This window comes from Dipodomys spectabilis, unplaced genomic scaffold (genome assembly GCF_019054845.1).
Source record: "Dipodomys spectabilis isolate Male_0828 unplaced genomic scaffold, ASM1905484v1 ptg000207l, whole genome shotgun sequence".
In the NCBI taxonomy this organism is placed as follows: Eukaryota; Metazoa; Chordata; class Mammalia; order Rodentia; family Heteromyidae; genus Dipodomys; species Dipodomys spectabilis.
In genome coordinates, this window is record NW_024870884.1 from 13,181,267 (window position 1) to 13,200,312 (window position 19,046).

Sequence of the window (19,046 nt, forward strand, 5' to 3'; positions counted from 1 at the left end):
GTCTTACATTCTAACTTTTTTCATTCAAGGCTGGCACTCTACCACTTGAGACACACCTCCATTCACTACTTCTAGTTTTTTGCTGGTTAATAAGTCTTACGACTGATCCTTAGGTCATATTTTCACATGGCTGTATTCAAAGCAGTAGTGCCCATCAGACTCTTTATTCAATTCCTAGGGATGAAACATTAGCTTTAAACAACCAAGATTTTTCTAATAAAAGAAGCCCAAAGTCTCACTATCCCACATTATCCACAAGGCTACATTGTTACTAATCTATTTGCTACTGTCAGGGATCTAAGAAATGTCCAAGTCAAACTGTGAGTGGATTAAAATCCACAATTATCTGCTTTATTTTACAGAGCATACCCACTGAAGGTAAAATGTAAACAATGAACTGTGACAGTACATAATAAAGTCTTTCTGCTGTTTAGGACCCTGTGGTTACAACCAAAACAGGCAACTATCATACCAGGCTCTGGTGATTGACTCCTGTAATCCTCACTATTCAGAAGACTAAGTCCTGAGGATCGAAGCACAAAGCCAGGCTGGGCAGGAAAGTCCATGAGACTCTTCCAATTAACCATCAAAAAGCTGGAAGTGGAGCTGTAGCTCAAGTGGTAGAGCACTAGGCTTGAGTGAAAAACCAAGTTAGGCCACTAGGCCAAGTTCAAGCCCCAGTATAGGCTATACTACACATACACACACAAAAACACCAGAAAACAAAACAAACAGCAACTCACAAAATTTAAATGGTGTTCATTTTACTCCAGACACAAGCTAAATACAAAGTAGACTGAGAGGAGATCCTAAATCCCCAAAGACTGGACAGTCAAGTCTCAGCTCTCAAGTAACTTCGCTCTAACAGGGAGTCAAGAATGAGTCTTTTGTAAAAGATAACTGTATATATCATACTTACAGAATATTTTGTGGATTTGCTCTGGGATACAACTCTTGTCAACAAGGCCACCTTCTGTGGCACTGCACTGATGCAAGCCTAACAGGGAGGCAAAGTACATGTTTGAGGAAATCAAAAAAGGCACAAGCACTTCCTCTGTTAACTTTTTGCGGGAATTGTTTCAACAATTCTCCCCTCCCCCCCAAAAATAAACAGAAGATGGTAGTATGCAAAATATCTCATCTTTATTTTGTGTGGATAATTGTCAATACATCAGGAACTTAAATGATTATACAAAAGATACCAAAAACTCAGAATGTTAAAAGCATTGATAATAGTTTACACCTGATCAGTGTAGGCAGCTGGCAGGTTCCAAATCCTTGGCATGCAGTACACTGACCAGGCAAGCCGCTCTACACTACCTTTTGCTTCCTAGTTTGTTTTCCAGGTAGGGTTTCTGCCTGGGCCAGCTGCAAACAGTGATCCTCCCATCTCCACCCTCTATCCAACAGCTGGGGATTATAGGCATGAACCACACACCCAGTCCCTTGGCACTGTTCTAACAGGCTACCTGCTAGCCTTCTTCAACAATTCATCCAATATAGAAAAGCTACTTTGTAAAGAAGCTACAATGTATTTATCAGCACATTAAATGACTTTTGCAGCTGAATTGTCTAAGATAACCAATGTTATCAAGTGTTCAGTTTTAAAGGCAAGGAGACCTGTAAATGGTATTTTCTCATTCTTTTTTTTCTTTCTTCTTTTTCTTTTTTTTTTTTGCCAGAAGCTGAGATTCTGTTGGCAAAATATGGTTTATTCATGTGTAAAAAGGCTGGCTCAGTTTAAGAGAATCAGAAGACGACAAGAGGCTATGGGCACAGATCAACATGCACCAAGAGAAGCCTTCATCCTCACAGGCTTCTTTAGGACTGTTCCTTAAAAATATAAGAATCAGGGGCATTCTTACTCCTATCAGCAAAGAAACAAAATAAGAGATGGGCCTTGCTGAGTAAAAATCTGTGAATTTGAGCACATCTTAAAGAGGTCCAACGTTGGTCACTTATCAACTAAGAGTTAATATACAAAACGATACGAACAAAATCGCCTGCTTCTGAAATTAATTTTCTTCCTTTTACCTAATTACGCCTTCCACAGAAAGTCCTAGGCTGAGTAGGCCTGGCACGCGGAGTTCTACAGTGCGCCGGAGAACGCGGTGCTCCTTTATCAGGGGGATGCAAATGGCCCTGTGAGGGTGTCCTGCTCCATGTCACAGCAGGCTCACGGGTCCCCGAGGGCGCCGTGCTGGGGAGAACTGGGGTCTAAGTGCTCTACTATAAGCTTCTCTAGTCTTCTCTTTACCCCTCACTTTTTCTTTTTTTTGAAGAGAGTGGAAGCCGTGCCCTTCAGTACGGCCTTCCTCCCCGTGCTGGCCTTCCTCCCGGCGCCGGCCTTCTTCCCCGTGCCGGCCTTCCTCCCGGCGCCAGCGGCCTTCCTCCCCGTGCTGACCTTCCTCCCGGCGCCGGCCTTCCAGGAGGCCGCCGGGCGGGCCCTGGGCCTGGCCTTGCCGGTGCGGGGCGGCTCCGCCGCGTGCACCTTGCTGTGCTGGCGCAGGTGCGAGCTCTGGCTGAAGCGGCGGTGGCAGGCGCCGCACTGGTAGGGCTTCTCGCCGGTGTGCGTGCGCTGGTGCTGGATGAGGTGCGAGCTCTGGCTGAAGCAGCGGCCGCACGCGTCGCACTGGTAGGGCTTCTCGCCCGTGTGCGTGCGCTGGTGCTGGATGAGGTTGGAGCTCTGCTTGAAGCTCTCGCCGCACTCGTCACACGTGTACGGTTTCTCCCCGGTGTGCACGCGCCGGTGCTGGATGAGGTTGGAGCTCTGGAAGAAACTCTTCCCGCAGTCGGCACACCGGTGGGACTTCTTCCCGGTGTGGATCTTCTGGTGCTGGAAAAGGGTAGAGCTCTGGCTGAAGCTCTTCTCGCATTTGGAGCATTTATAGGGCTTCTCGTCCAGGCCTCTTTGCAGTCTGCTCAAGCCCGTGTCGAAGCGGATGCTCACGCCCCAGCGCTGCCGCTGCCGGCCGGCCTTGCGCTTCTTCTCGGGGGCTTTGCCCTGGCCCGAGCTCCGGGAAATGGCCCCCTTAGGCTTTCCTAACCGCATGGTGAACACCAAGGCCAAACCCTCTGCCAAGGCCAAACTCTACTGTCTTCTTCTCAACTAAGGCCTCATTTGCCAAGGTAACACAGCTCCGAAGCTTCTGCCTGTAAAACATAGAACAAATTATAAATGCTGATACTCAACTTGAATACCTCTTCAACCCATCAAAAGTTCCATTCAAGCCTGGTGCTGTTGATCACGCCTGTCATCCTAGCTTCCTAGGAGGCTGAATAGATTGCAGTTTGAAGCCAGTACAAGCAGGAAAGTCCTGGAGACTCTTATCTACAATTAACCAGCAAAAAGCCAGACGTGATGCTGTAGCTCAAATGTGAGAGTACTAGCCTTGAGCAAAAGAGGCTAAGGGCCAGTACCCACCCCCTGAATCCAAACCCCAATGCTGGAACAACAACAATAAAGTGGGAAAGGGATAAAATCTTAGTGGGAATAGCAAAAGTGCAAAAAGAATCACAATTCAAGTAGCAAGATATTATGTTTAAAATTTATTATGTTAAACTCCTCATAGTGACTAAAGTATTCAAATCTGAATGACGAATCGTTATCACTTTATGATGTACCTCTGCTTACTATTATTATTATTGCGTGTGCCAGTTCTGAAGCTTAATTTTAAGAGCCTGGGTGCTGTCCCTGAGTTTTGGAGCTCACTCAAGCCACAGCTCCACTTAGAGCTTTTTGTTGGTTAATTTTGTTGGACTGGCTTCAAACGTTTATCCTTAGATCTCAACCTCCTAAGTAGAGAGAATTACAGGCATCAGCCACCAGCACTTGGAAGCCCTACTTTTTTTTTTTTTTTGGTCAGTCACGGTTCTTGAAATCAGGACCTGGGTGCTGTCCCTGAGCTTTTTAGCTCAAGATAATGCCCTACTACTTTAAGCCACAGTGCCACTTCTGGAGTCTCACAAACTTTCCTGCCCAGGCTGGCTTCAAACTATGATCCTCAATCTCAGCCAGAGTAGTTAGGATTATAGGTGTGAGCCAGGTGGTGGGCCCTGCTCATTCTTATTTATTTGTTCAGCAACCTCATTTCCATACCTATAGATGATGAGTAAGCCCTATGCAGCTTAAATTGTTTTGAAAGTATAGGCTGCTCTATAGGGAATACTAAGCTTACTATGAGTCAATTCAATAAATACTAGATGAGGAAAATCTTAATGAAGAGATGCTTTATTTTTACTTTGCCAGATTCTAATGATTCAAGAAAGGAAAATTCTTTGAAAACCTAAGTGGATTAGATTTGGACAGAGATATTTTGGAAGAAAAATGTCAGCAAAACTCTTATCAGATGGTGTAATAAAACAGCAGGAAAATAGTGAAATGAAATGGGATAGAAAACAAATATGGCAAGCCAGGTACCAATGGCTCATGTCTGTAATCTTAGCTACTCAGGAGGCTAAGATCTGAGGTTTGCAGTTGGAAGCCAGTCCAGGCAGGAAAGTCTGAGGCTCTGATCTCCACCAAACTACCCAAAAAGCTCCAAGTAGAGCTGTGGCTTAAGCAGTAAAGTACTATCCTTCAGCAGAAAAAGTTCAGGGACAGTGCTCAGGCCCTGGGTGCAAGCCCCAGCACAGACACAGGCATAGGCACAGGAACACAAAGAAAAGAACAAGTATGGCAAGTAGAAAGCAAACCATGGCCATGCGCTTGGCTGAGAAAGTAATTTAAAAAATACTCTAATGCTACAAAATTCAAAATACCAAATAAATGTATTAAATTTATGTATAAGGTTTTCTTGAGGCTATTAAAAATAGCCAACACACACAAAACTCCACAAACTCCAACTAAGAGGCAAGGTGGGAAATGCTAAGTCCAGCAATAAAATTGTTGGCATTATTCTCTATTTTTAAGTCAAGGAAGAGACTAAAATGAGAGTAACTGCCCTGGGTTTCTTTTCATGCCAGCATATTAACCAAGAAAATGAAAATACCTGCAATCGTAGCTACTTAGGAGGCTGAGACCTGAGGATTGCTGTTTGAAGCTAGCTTGAGAAGGAAAGTTCATGAGACTCTTATCTCTAGTTAAACACCAAAAAAAGGTGGAAGTGGCATTGTGGCTCAAGTGGTAGAGCGCTAGCCTTGAGCCAGAAATGTTCAGAGGCAGTGCCCAGCCCCTGAGTTCAAGCCCCAGGACTGGCACCAAAAACAAATAATAACTTGTCTGAGTTTTGGGTAATAAGACACTGGAAACTTACTATATCCTGAACTTTTTCTTGGTACTCAATAATAATTATATCTGTTATGCTTACTATCTAGAATGAGTAAACTACATAAAACACAAAGTTTCAGAGAAAGCAACACCCATTCCTTAAGGTTCTCAAATATTTACATATAATCTATTGTACTAGGAGACATTGGGTTAGGTACAGAGTTCCAAAAAGTAGCTATAATGAAATTGTATTTGTTTGTTTGTTTGGTATTAGTCCTGGGCCTTAAACTCAGAGCATCCTCAACACTTTCCCTTAGCTTTTTTGCTCAAGGCTGGCACTCTACCACTTGAGCCACAGCTCCATTTCTGACTTATTGCTAGTTGATTGGAGGTAAGAGTCTCTCAGGCTTCCTGCCCAGCCTGCTTCGAGAACCTTCGTTTTTTTCAAGTCCATTTTACGTATTTTTTAAATAATAAAATCGGATCTGAGCCAGGCATCTGGTGTGGCTCTTGTCGACAATCCTAGCTACTCAGAAGACTGAGATCTTTGGATGGTGGCTCAAAGCCGGCCCAGGCAGAAAATTCCACGACAGTCTTATTTCCAATTAACCCTCAAAACGCCCCCAAGTGGAGCCAAAAAGCAGCAGAGCGTCAGTCAGGAGCGATAAAGCTAAGGGGCAGGGCACAGGCCCTGAGTTCAAGCCCCAGTTCCTGCACAAAGAAAAAAGTCAGGTCTGGAAACTCGACCACTGTCAAAGTCTACCCACAGACGAGGAAATGCACAAACGGGGCGGCTCCAGGCCGGGCGCGGGCCGGCCAGCCAGCCACTCTGCAGGACGGGGCTGGCTCCGGTGCTCCGCAGTCGGGCGCAGTCCGCTCGGGTCGGGGTGGGAAGCGCGGGAGCCAGCTACCGAGCACAGCACCCACGGCCGAAGGGCGCGGCGCCTCCCCGCCGCGGGCCGGGGTCGGGCTCCGCTCTCCAGCCCGTTGGACGCCGCGCGCCCGGCGCAGACAATGGGCCCGGGCAGGCGGCGATCGCCGGGCGGCTCAAGGCCCGAGGCCCCGCCGTCCCGGCTCCATTTGGGGGCTCCCGAGCCCCAGGCCGCCCGCCAGGCCCAGCCCGCCCGCCTCCCCGCCCCGCCTCGCCCCAGGCCCAGCCCGGCCTCCCCGCCCCGCCTCAAGTCCAGCCCAACCGCCCGCCCCAGCCTCGCCCCGCCACGGCCAGCACCCGCCCCAGTGCCCCGAGCGCCCCGGCGCCCGTTCACCTCGCCCGCAGCCCGCCGCTCTGGCCACCCCGCGCCACTCCCGCCGCCGGAAGTGTGGGCCTCCCGCCCGCGCCGCAGCGGCCGCTCTAGGAACGTGGCGGAGCGACCCTCTATGGTCGGCGCCCACCCCAGCCGTGCTGGCTGTGCGGCCCGCCCGCCGCGTGCCTGTGTGTGTGCGTACACTGTGTGTGTGCATACTCTGCGCGCGCACGTGTGTGTGTGTGTGTACACTGTGCGGCATTCCGTGAGTGCCTACTGTGAGCATTGTGCTCACCTTTGGTCCTCGGCTCCACCCAGGCCTGTGTCCCTGCCATCCCCGGAGTTCCCGCCAGGCAGCTGGCCCCTCCCTCTCTGCGCCCAGATCCACCTGGACCCCCATCTACCTCCCTCCCTCCCCTCAGACACCTCCTGCTACCTGGATGGCAGGGGGTGGGGTGGTGGGAAGTGGGGGGCCAGGATGCCTTGTGCTCCACACAGCCACTTACAGCTCTTTTAGTAGTTTATTGGCTATCAGAATCTCAGACATTCCTGACTAGGCTGACTTCCATCCTCAGACCTTAGCCTCCTGAGTCAATAGGATTACAGGCCAGCAGGTGTCCAACTGGAAATTATTACATTCTTAATAAAGATAACTGGGTATCTGGTATAAACATACACTTTTCCCCCCACGACTCATTTATTTTCACCAACAGGCTAGGAAAAATCATACTTCAGTTACAGCCCAGGGAATTTACACTTAGAGAAGAAATTTGCTCATGTTTGCACAGTACCTAACCCCCTTTGGGAGAGGCCAAGAAATTTCCACTCCCAAGTCTTTTTTAAAAAATACGTTTTCTGGGGCTGGGAAGGTGGCTCAGTGGTAGAGTGCTTGCCTTGCATGCATGAGGCCCTGGGTTCGATTCCTCAGCACCACATAAGCAAAAAGAAAAAAGCTAGAAGTGGCGCTGTGGCTCAAGTGGTAGAGCGCTAGCCTTGAGCTGAAGAACTGAGGGACAGCGCCCAGGCCCAGAGTTCAGGCCCCTCGACTGGACCCCCCCAAAAAAGAAAAAAAAATACGTTTTCTTTGTTTTGTTTCTGGAGGTCCCAGGCTTGAACTCAGCTTCTTTGTGCTCAAGGCTAGTAGTACTCTACCACTTGAGCCACAGTGTCACTTTTGTTTTTTTTTGTTTTTTTTTTGTCGGTCGTGGGGCTTGAACTCTGGGCCTGGGCGCTGTCCCTCAGCTCTTCAGCTCAAGGCAAGCACTCTATCACTTGAGCTACAGCTCCACTTCCGGTTTTCTGGTGGTTTATTGGAGATAGGAGTCTCACGGTCTCTCCTGCCCGGGCTGGCTTTGAACCGCGATCCTCAGATCTCAGCCTCCTCAGTAGCTAGGATTATAGGCGTGAGCCACCAGCGCTGGCACTTTGTTTTGTTTTTTTGAGTAGTTTATTGGAGATAAGAGTCTCATGGGGACTTTTCTGCCCAGGCTGGTTTTGAACTGTGATCCTCAGATTTCAGCCTCCTGAGTAGCTAAGATTATAGGCATGAGTCACCTGTGCCCAGCTTATATTTGTATTATTTTTAAGTAGTTGTACAAACGAATTAACACTCAACAAATCAGTTTATAGGTACAATGACTCTTGATTAATGTTACCCCCTTGATCATTCTCTCCAAGACTTGATTTTGAATGGATCTACTTGATTTTCTTTAGTGATGAGTTCTGGCTTCTGTCCCTTTCAGGAAATAGCTTCACTGGTATTCTCCTATGTTCTAGACTCCCTTGGATCCCTAGGGAGCCCTTCCTGGCTGAGACTCCCTGACTGTAATTCATGGGGTACAAATACTACTAAACTCCAAACTTGAGTATCCAATTGATTACTCAAGAGCCCTAATTATATGTGTGATAGTCATGCCAAACTAACATGCACCAAATTAACTCATGCCTCATAGTCTTCATCCTGGCCATTGATGACAACTCCATCCTATCAGTTACTTACGTCAAAACCTTTGTTGTCACTGCTTACCCCAATATAACATCCAATCCATCTACAAGTTTCACTGAATCTGTTTCCAAAGTATATTCAGAGTTGAGCCACTTTCAACACCTGCCCTGCCATAGCGTATACCAACCCCAATCATCTCCTGTCTGGTATTGCACTGTTTTGTTGTTTTTTGTTTGTCCATTGTGGAGCGTGAACTCAACCAGGGTGCTAAGCTCTTTTGCTCAAGGCTAGTATTCTACCACTTGGAGCCACTTCCCATTTTCTGGTAGTTAATTGGAGATAAGCATCTCAAAGACTTTCCTCCCCTGGCTGGCTGCAAACTGGGATCCTTAGATCTCAGCCTCCTGAATAGCTGGGATTACAGGCATTAGCCATTGGTGCCCAGCTTGCACTGGCTTTTGTTGCAACACACAGTGATCCCTTAAGACACGTGTTCAAAATCCCCCAAAGGCTTCCGATCTGTGACATTAACTGCCATGATGGGTCTTTTTACTTCGTTGTGCCTCTGCAGTGCTAAGATGGTACTTAGCAGGTAGCAAGCACTCGGTAAATGTTTATTGCATTAATATTTGTGTGTGTTGTAACTGAGGGTTGAAATCAGGGTCTGGCACTCTTGCCTGGCTTTTTCCAAGGCTAGTAGTGCTCTACCACTTGATCCACTCCTCTACTTCTAGCTTTTTGCTGATTAATTGGAAATAAGAGTCTCATGGATTTTTCTGCCTAGAATGGCTTTGAACTGCAGTTCTTAGATATCAACCTCCTGAGTAGCTAGGATTACAGGTCTGAGCTACCAGGGCCCAACTTACAGTTTCTTTTCCTTCTTCTTTTATTTTTTGGTTGGTCGTGGGGGCTAGAACTCTGGGCCTGGGCACTGTCCCTCAGCTCTTCAGCTCAAGGCTAGCGTTCTACCACTTGAGCCACACCGCCACTTCTGGCTTTTTCTGCTTATGTGGTGCTGAGGAATCGAGCCCAGGGTCCCAGCTCTTCAGCTCAAGGCTAGCATTCTACCACTTGAGCCACACCACCACTTCTGGCTTTTTCTGCTTATGTGGTGCTGAGGAATGGAACCCAGGGCCTCATGCATGCAAGGCAAGAACTCTACCACTGAGCCATCTTCCCAGCCCCTTCCAGTTTCTTTTTAAGCAAATGAAATGATCAATTGTGGCCACCTGTGATACCTGAGAAAGGAGACAGGGACAAGAGAGGGCAGCTGAAACAGAGGCCACACTCTTCTCACTGGCTGGGGTGTCTCTGGAAAACTGCCCAGCAGGGGTCACTATGTCCCTGAGTGTGGTGGTATTTGAAAGGCTTATTGCAGAAGAATCTTCCAGGCTGGGATACATCCTAGCAAGACAACTGCCATTTCTCAGGGTTTTAATACACACATACACACACACACACACACACACACGATAAGATAGTGTGTAGTGTGTGTGTGTGTGTGTGTGTGTGTGTGTGTGTGTGTGTGTGTGTATGTGCACGCATGCGCTGGTACTAGGGTTTGAACTCAGGGTCTAGATGCTGTCCCTTAGCTTTTTCACTCAAGGCTGACAACTCTACCACTTAGCTACAGCTCCACTGGCTTTTTGATGCCTAATTGTGATCAGAGTTTCAAGGGCCTTCCTATCCAGGCTGGTTTTGAACCTGGACCCTCAGACCACAGCCCCGAGTAGCTGGGATGAGAGATGTGAGCCACCAGCTTCGGCCACACACATACCCGAAGCTCAAGCCTACAGAGGTCTGTCTCCCCCTGAGCATCCCTTCAGCCAGGGACCCTGGACAATGGCCCTTTTCAGCTTGAGATTTGTTTCCTTTGGGTTTTCTGGGAAAGGAAATGGGGATTCCCATGTCAGGGCTGCAGTAAGCCTCCCTGAGAAGCCCCTAGAGGGTGTGAGCCCCACCCTGCGTGCTGTGCTGCGGGCCGGCAGCATGTCCACAGCTGGCACCCATCCAGACAATCACAGCTCTTAGGGCCTAAGTATAGTGCGTGCATCTGGCTGCTTTTATGCGTGAAGCTTCCTTCCTGATAGCTACTGAGGGGCTGACAGATGGGGTTGGGGGCGGTGAGAGGGGAGGGGCTGCACTCAGCACCCCACTGACAAGGATATCCTGCCTCCAAAGCAGCTGCAGGGCGCCAGTGCCCACACCCAGGGCACATTTGGCCAAATCCCAGATCCTCTACAAAAAAAAAAAAAAACCTGGCCAGACTGCCTAGTAAGTCTTGGCCTTATTTCTCTGGGACGAAAGGTGCCAGGTGTATCCTGGGTAGATGGTTTTGTTTTGATGATGTGATCTTTAATCCACTTTCTGGCAAACACTTCAGGCAGGTGATTATGGCCACAGAAAAACAAGCTGGATCACTCCTCTGCCCACCCCCCCCCCCCCCCCCCAGCTCTCCCACTTCTGGCCATTTGTTCTGGACAAACAACTCTGTTTTTCCTTTTCCTGAGTGCAGACCTTTCACAATTGTGTTGATTTCATCGTGTGTGGTTTGTTAACCTTCTCTGATCCCTGAGGGCTGGGCTGATAGTTCTGGAATAGAAGATGGCATTTTTCTGGCAGGGATCTGCCCTTTATCTTTGGATACCATCATTGTTTGAGATTGATAAAACCCATGAGCCATACTTGGCACTAAACTTCTCCCCAGACAGCAGGCTATCCTAGTTTCTGATATCTGAAATCTTGTGTTAGAGACTCCAAATTAGCAGCTTGGCTGATGGCCTCTGAAAAACAAACGTGTTGATGAAAAGATTTGTGACGCTCTCTGCACGTTGTGAAAAGAAGTTGTTTTTTTTCCCTTTTCTGTGCAATTTTCCTCTTCGTTGCAATATTCAGAAATCAATGTTAAGAATAATGATTTCCACACTTGAACTTATCTAAAAAGGCCTGACATGATATTTGAGCAATTGCAAAAATCAACCAGCTAATCAGGCTGGTGGGTGCTTACAAGATTTTCTACTTCAAAAGCCTCCTTGATCCGAGCCCTAGTCCTGCTCCTAGGCCAGCAGGATCTCCCCATTTGTAATCTCCCCAGAACTTTCCTAGGAACTTAACTGGTTCTCTGCTTCACTGGTCTTTATACACTCCCAATGCCAGGCCTGCCTCTCCTCATGAGGAGACACTATGGCTCTGTCTTTGTCCTTTAGGGCCAAACATGCTACAGTGAAGTGGACATGTAGTTGTCCTAGACCTGAAGTTGTAAATACAAAAAGTAAAACTGTCTGGGACTTTCTGCTTGATTTCCTTCCTTCCTTCCTTCTCTTTTCCTTCCTTCTTTCTTCCTCGCTCCCGGCCTCTTTTCATCTCTCTTTTTCCTTCTCTTTTGTTTTTTGTTCTGGTACTGGAGCTTGAACTCAGGGCCTTCACTCAAGGCTGGTGTTCTCCACTTCCAGCTTTTGGGTGGTTAATTGGAGGTAAGAGTCCTACGGATTTTCTGCCTGGGCTATCTTTGAAGTGGGATCTTCAGATCTCAACTTCCTTAGAAGCTAGGATTACAGGTGTTGTTACTATGTCCTCTCCCATTTGGGCTGTAAGTCTCCCTCCTAAGCTCTCAGCCTGTATCTCTAGCCCCTAGCTGCATCAGCAGAATGCCCTCCACCCAGACCTGAACTCTATCCTGCCTATGCACTATCTTTGGTGACCAGCTGTGCATGCGGAGTACCTCCTACCTCTAATCCTGACTATTTAACGATGCCCTGAACTAAGACAGGTGCCATTTCTCCCTTTCCCATGAGAGAGGTTGCCTTGTCAGCCACCCCCCCCCACCCGGGCTGGGAATAAATCCCTTTGCTATACGTGCCTATGTCTGTGTGCTTCTGGGATGGCTGCTATCAGCTTGAACCATGGCACCTGATTCATTTTCTACTCTCATGAACTCCTGCTTGGAAGATCCCAGAGACCATTCTGGAAAGGAAATTCTGTAATGCAGGGTAACTTCCAGGCCATCACCACTGACTTTCCTCATGCTCCAGACCCTATGCCAAGCCCCAAACTCCTTCAAGTGAAGCAATCAATGTTAGCATCACAGGTGGTGTACACTAGCTCTTCCGCTAGTCATGGTCCCATGTATTATAGGATAGGGCTTCCCATTAGGTCAAGGTCAGCTGGGCACTGGTGGCTCACGCCTGCAATGCTGGCTACAGAGGAAGCTGAGATCTAAGGATCACAGTTCAAACCCAGACTGGGCAGCAAAGTCCAAGAGACTCTTATCTCAAAATAACCGCCAAAAAAACTGAAAATTGGAAGTGTGGCTCAAGTGCAGAGCATCAGCCTTGAGTAAAAAAGCTAAAAGACAGTGCCCAAACCCTGAGTTCAAATCCCAGTACTGGCACCAAAAAATAAAAAAGTCAGGGTGGAAATGTAGAGGAAAAAGGAAAGGAATCTCAGCCCAGCGCCAGTGGCTCACACCTATAATCCTAGCTACTCAGGAGGCTGAGATCTGAGGACTGCTATTCAAAGCCAGCCAGGGGAGGAAAATTCTGTGAGACTTTTTTTTTTTTTGGTCCAGTTGTGGGGTTTGAACTCTTGGCCTGGGCACTGTCCCTCAGCTCTTCAGCTCAAGGCTAGCACTCTACCACTTGAGCCACAGCGCCACTTCCAGCTTTTTTTTTTCTGCTTATGTGGTGCTGAGGAATTGAACCCAGGGCCTCATGCATGCAAGGCAAGGGCTCTACCACTGAGCCACCTTCCCAGCCCCTCTGTGAGAATCTTATCTCCAATTAACCACCAGTGGTGCTGTGGCTCCAGTAGTAGAGTGCTTGCCTTGAGCTGAAGAGCTCAGGGTCAGTGCCCAGGCCCAGAGTTCAAGCCCCATGACTGACGAAAGAAAAAAAGAAAGGAAGGAAGGAAGGAAAGAAGGAAAGAAGGAAGGAAGGAAAGGAGGGAGGGAGGGAGGGAGGAAGGGAGGAAGGGAGGAAGGGAGGGAGGGAGAAGTGAATCTCCCTTCTCCAGATCCAGCACGTTTTATGGAATACCTAAGATACCATAGTGCCAAAGTGGAGAAGATAGGAAAACCACCTCTAGGCCTCTCCGGCCATCTATGTGTCTCTCAGATGATGGAGCTGGGTCTGGAGAAACTTGGAGTAAGTCCACTCTGAAGAGTAACTGTCCCCAAGTTCTGTTCTTCACAAGGCCATGCAGAGGCTGGGCATGCACTGGAGATGACGTCTCTTGCCTTCTCCAGCCTTTACGTCTTCTCCCTTTAAGTCCCAGTCCCTGGACCCCACCCCTACCCCCACCCCCACCCCACCCCGCACCGAACAGGAAAGGAATTTGCTCTCCAGTTTGCTTTCCTTTTAGACAAACACAAGACTGATGTAAACCCTTGCATAATTTTGCAAAGGCTTTTCTCATTCAGTCCAGAAATTCCCTAGCAGTCAACAAACACAAATTGTCCAGTATCTGGCCCCAAGGGAATTGAAAGCCCTTTGTCCCCAAACAGACCTTTCACCTCTTTGCTCTGTTTTTCAGGGAAGTATTAAGAATTGCTCCCTGACACTAGAAGTACAAGGCTCAAGTGTAGAGAAGATGCACACAGAGGCCCACAGGAGAGTAAGAGGGATGGGGAGCTGAGCATTGCCTTTCAATATCCACCAGTCCTTTATTGCCAGGTGAACTGCTCTCCTTGGCTGATTAAATTGAAATGTTTCCTGCAGTAAGCTTCTTGAAAAAGTTTTGGAGGGGCGCCAGTGGCTCACGCCTATAATCCTAACCAATCATGAGGCTGAGATCTGAGGATCTAGGTTTGAAGCCAGACTGGGCAGGAAAGTCTGAGAGATTCTTATCTCTACTTAAGCACCAAAAAAGCTGGAAGTAGAGCTGTGGCTCAAGTGGAAATGCTAAGGGACAGAGCCCAAACCCTGAGTTCAAGCTCCAGTACTGCGTGTACAGGTGCATGCACACGGGTGTGTGCACTTGCCCACACACAAAGAGAATTCTGTGGGTCTCACTGAGAAGTGAAGATACTTCTGCAGACATCAGATGGGGTCCTCATGGTTGTATTGCAGATCTCACATCTGCACTGGAGGGAGGGGTGTCGTGCCATGACATTATGTCTGTCTCCATATGGGTGGCAGGCCTGCTCTGTGCATGGCAGGGGAGAAGACAGGGATCGTGTGGTTCATGGATGGTTCAAGGATGATGACAGGAACTTGTGATGAGGCAGGGTTCTGGGCAAGCCGATAAAGCCCAGGCCCCGAGGGATGGGTCAGCTGCTACTCTCCTGATTGAGAGAGGTGAATGAATGGATTTCCATACCAACATCCATATAAACATGGCTGATGCCACACTGGCAGGCCAGCCTCACACACAGAACACAGCTGGCGTGTTTCTGGCTCCTCAGGCCCCGATCTGCTCCCTGGAAGGGGGTTCCCATGGGGCTGAGGAGAGGTATGCAGAAAGGCTACTTGGGCTTTGGGCAGGGTAGAAGCACAGATGCCAGGTTCCTGCAGGGACACAGAGGCCATTGGTCAGTAGCCATGCTGCGCTGGGCCACTGGAACTCCTCATGCGGTTGTCACTGGGGACGTCCGAAGAGTCAGGTGCTAGCTGACTACTTGGCTTCCACTAGCTGTTCCAGGCGCTGTAGCATTGTCAAACGAAGGGCTTGGAACCTTGAGGGAGACACAGATAAGGTGACTGAGGCTGGGGGGAGGGGAGGCAGAAGAGAGGGAGGGAAGGAGAGAGTACAGCTCTCTGGTTCAGGAAACCACTGCTCCCAACTGGCTAATGGCCCACCATCACCTCTCCTCCACCACAGAGGGGAGCAGCCTTGGCCCTCTTATGAAGGGTGAGCAGGACTGCAGACTGCATAGACCTTCGGAACAGAATGCTAGGCTAGGAGCCGGTGGCTCATGTCTGTTATCCTAAGTACTCAGAAGCCTGAGATCAAGGCCAGTCCAGGCAAGAAAGTTTGTGAGAATCTTATTTCCAACTAACCACCAAAAAATAACAGAAGTAGAGGTATATGGCTCAAGCAGTAGAGCACTGGCCTACAGAGAAAAACAAAACAAAACAAAAAACCCACCTTAGGGACATACAATACCCAGGACCTGAGTTCAAGCTCCAAGATAGACAGACAGACAGACAGACAGACAGACACACACACACACACACACACACACACACACACAACTACAGAATGTCCAATCAACCACCACATAACTCAAGCTCAAGTAGTTGAGCACCAGATAAGGGACTGTACCTAGGCCCTGAGTGCAAGCCCCTAGTTTTCTCTCTCCTCTCTCTCTCTTTCTCTCTCTCTCTCTCACACACACACACACACACACACGCGCGCGCGCGCGCGCTCACACGCACATACACACCTCAAAACAATAACAACAAAAACTTGGAATGAGGACAATTCTATTCCACGAGTTCACAATACACAGGGATGTGCTGGGGCAGAGAGCTGGGGTGGCAGACCTGGATCAGGCAGTCTGGGCTTGGCAACTAACTTGTGCCACATGAGCAGACTGACTAGCTAAATCCCTAGCTCCTTTCCAACTCTAAAACCCTGGAATGGCCAGGCACTGGTGGCTCACATCTATAATCCTAGCTACTCAGGAGGCTGAGATCTGAGGATCACAGTTCAAAGCCAGCCTGGGCAGAAATGAAGCCTATGAGACTCTTACCTCCAATTAAGCACTAAGATGCTGGAAGTGGAGGTCTGTCTCAAGTGGTAGAACACCAGCTTTGAGCAAAAAAGCTAAAGTTTAACACCCAGGCCCTAAGTTCAAGCCCCATATCCATATCCCTACACCCACCCCCACACAAATTAAAAATAAAAACCAAAAACATAAAAACAAGCCAGATGCCAGTGGCTCACATCTATAATCCTAGCTACTCAGGAGGCTGAGATCTGAGGGTCAAGGTTTAAAGCCAGTGCAGGCAGGAAAGTCTGTGAGACTCTTATTTCCAGTGAACCCAAAAAAAGTTGGAAGTAGAGAGCTGTGGCTCAGGTGATAAAGTACCAAGCTTGAGCAAAAAAGCTCAGGGACAGCACCAAGGCCTTGAGTTCCAGCTCCAGGACTGGTTAAAAAACAATAACAACACACACCTCACCCCACAGCTACCACACTCCTGCCTCTGCCTTTTCTTCTGCGGCCCTCCTTCAGCTTGAGTCCCATCTAAGTGGGTGTCCCCCTCTAGGTTGGCAGGCTCTCTCCTCAGCTTGATGTCAGTACTGAGCAGGGGCCAGACAGTACGGCTGGGATGCCAGGGTCAGCAGGCTTTCCAAAGCAGCAAGCCCACCTGGCACCTTCAGAGGAGAAACAACTGTCCACGGAGCACAGGGCGCCCTGCACACATGACCTGGAGGTCAGGACCCGCCAGTGGCTTAGGTGGTGTTGCTTACTTCATGGTGAGTTTGATTATTTCTCTTTCTTCCTCTTCTTTTAACTTTTCAACAAAACTGTCCAGCACTGGCATTTCAAACTTAATGTACTGGGCGACCTAGAAAAATCCAAGAACATTTTTGATGTGAATGAAACCAGAAGCACAAAATTTTTGTGCCAGTTCTGGAGCATGAACTCAGGGCCTCGGTGCTAACCCTAAGCTTTTTCTCTCAAGGCTGTCACTAAGCTACAGCTCCATTTCTGGGTTTTGGGTAGCTAATTGGAAATAAGCATCTCACAGACTTTCCTGCCCCAGGCTAGCTTTGAACCATGATCCTTAGATATCAGCTTCCTAAATAGCAAGGATGATAGGCATGAGCCACCCGTGTCTGGCTTTCCAAAATGTCTTTTTGGTCACCTCAAGCCAGACAATGTCTTGAACCCACAGAATCTGCTCCTCTTTTCACCTTACTCCTAACTCTGCTCTTCTTTGTGTCATGGGAGAATAGGAACATTTTCTTTTTGTTTTTGTTCTTCTCAAAGGCAGCTGTTATTCCTGGGAGGAAATACTGAGCTGAATATTAGGAAAAGCATTCACTACTGTTACACTGTCCAGTGGTCCAGTAGTGTTCTCAGAGGCGGGAGGGGCTGGGCAACAGGATTGCCATTGTTTCTAACAATGGAGCAAAGCTATACCAGTCCCGTGGGAAGGCCGAGTGGGTGGGGCACCTGGCCTGCTCCGGTTGAAACTCTCCAGGTCTCTTCTGCCATGGAGTTTGGAAACCTGCTCATCTATTGGCTAGAACCTGGACTATTAGTGAGGCTTAGATACTTCCTTTCTTTGCAAAGGCTCAAGTTGGGCCCTAGATGAGGAGTTCTTGTGTGGGTTTCATGTAATGGCAACAATGCTGTGATGGTTGGGTGCTGGTGGCTGAGATCAGAGGATCACGGTTCAAAGCCAGCCTGGCAGGAAAATCTGAGATTCTTATCTCCAATAAACTACTCAGTAAAAGCTGAAAATAGTGCCGTGGCACAGGTGGTAGAGCATTCGCTTTGAAGAAAAAGAAGTGATAGCACTCAGGCCGTGAGTTCAAGCCCCAGGACTTGCACCAAAAACATGCTCTAATGAAGGAATCTGTCTCAGAGGAAAATGACAAGGCTATGGTTTTCTAGACCCTAATTCATCTTTCTTTTAAGCAGGCTATGTAGCTGGAGGCCACAGGACAGGAGGCTGAAGAACTGGAGTCCTACTGGATGTCGGTGGAAGCCTGGAAGGCATCATCCTGGAGGACGCTCTCAGGGCCAAAGTCACCTTCAGAGCCCTCTGGAGCCCCCAGTGTCCTCCTAAGCCCTCCCGAGGAGCAGGCCCCAGCCCAGGGCCACTTACATCATGAGGTACCTCCTCGCCCAGGTCAGCTTCCATCAGGAAGATCTTGACAATCTTCTCACAGGGCCCATGCAGGATTCTAGAAATCAGTGGGTACTCACAGTCCTTTAATCTGGTCCTCTCTGTAAGAAATGTCATCATAGAAAAGTCCTATGTAATTGCTGAGTACCGGTGGCTCAGGCCTGTAATCCTCACTATTCAGGAGGCAGAGATATAAGGATCAAAGTTCAAAGCCAGCCCCAGTGGGAAAGTTTGGGAAACTCTTATCGCCAACAAACTACCAAAAAGCCAGAAGTAGATCTGTGGCTCAAGCAGTAGAGCACTATCCTTGAGTAAAAGAGCTCAGGGACGGTGCTCAGGCCCTAAGCTCAAGCCCCACAACCACCACAAACAGCAACAACAAAAAGGCTAATGAGGACTTTGCAGTTACCATGAAATTCTGAGAATGATAGTAAGCATGCCTGGGTTTGGGCTGAAGAAGAGATGTGTGAGGAAGAGGACAGAGGCTGCCAAATCAACCGATTCAGCCACGCCAGGGCCTTTACAGAGAAAGCACTGGCTGTGAGTTTGCCTTGTTGCTTTTATGACCTAGAAGTAGAAACTGACACTTACCACCAGATTCATGGACGATGTAGAGCGCAAACTCACTGGGTCCATCTTCCACCTGCACAGTCACAGGAAGTCAGACACAGGTCGTAGAGATAAAGGGAAACAGAGGGACCACAACCACAAAAGCCACCAAGCCCCATTCCTCTGTTTAAAATCCCAGGGATGCCCTCTCAGCAGAGAAAGCCTTATTGGGCTTGTCATAGGAGCCATGGGCAGCTGACCGCAGCCTTGCCAGCCCTGTTCCCACAATGCAGACTGCT

The 19,046-nt window shown here is 48.6% G+C and overlaps 2 protein-coding genes across 5 annotated transcripts in view; both read right to left on the bottom strand.

The window, feature by feature from the left end:
- Nucleotides 1-1,121: 1,121 nt before the first annotated feature.
- On the bottom strand, nt 1,122-13,634 carry Znf22 (zinc finger protein 22). 3 transcript variants are annotated; one of them, XM_042696383.1, is made up of 2 exons: nt 13,475-13,634; nt 1,122-3,153 (listed from the first exon to the last, which is right to left on the bottom strand). In XM_042696383.1, exon 2 carries the CDS (start codon nt 3,050-3,052, stop codon nt 2,261-2,263), a length of 792 nt encoding a protein of 263 aa, XP_042552317.1. In that variant the 5' UTR covers nt 3,053-3,153; nt 13,475-13,634; the 3' UTR covers nt 1,122-2,260. The 3 variants fall into 3 exon arrangements, with proteins under 3 accessions (XP_042552317.1, XP_042552316.1, XP_042552318.1); XM_042696382.1 differs by lacking the exon at nt 13,475-13,634 and adding an exon at nt 6,475-6,518; XM_042696384.1 differs by lacking the exon at nt 13,475-13,634 and adding an exon at nt 5,977-5,996.
- A 627-nt stretch (nt 13,635-14,261) lies between these two features.
- Nucleotides 14,262-19,046, bottom strand: part of Rassf4 (Ras association domain family member 4) — a 33,025-nt gene continuing 28,240 nt past the window's right edge. For both annotated transcript variants that reach the window (XM_042696380.1, XM_042696381.1), the window contains exons 8-11: nt 18,790-18,841; nt 18,178-18,299; nt 16,811-16,908; nt 14,262-15,068 (exon numbers count right to left, since the gene is read on the bottom strand). In XM_042696380.1, coding sequence (XP_042552314.1) covers nt 15,008-15,068; nt 16,811-16,908; nt 18,178-18,299; nt 18,790-18,841 — 333 coding nt within the window. In that variant the 3' untranslated portion in view covers nt 14,262-15,007. The remainder of the gene's footprint in view (nt 15,069-16,810; nt 16,909-18,177; nt 18,300-18,789; nt 18,842-19,046) is intronic.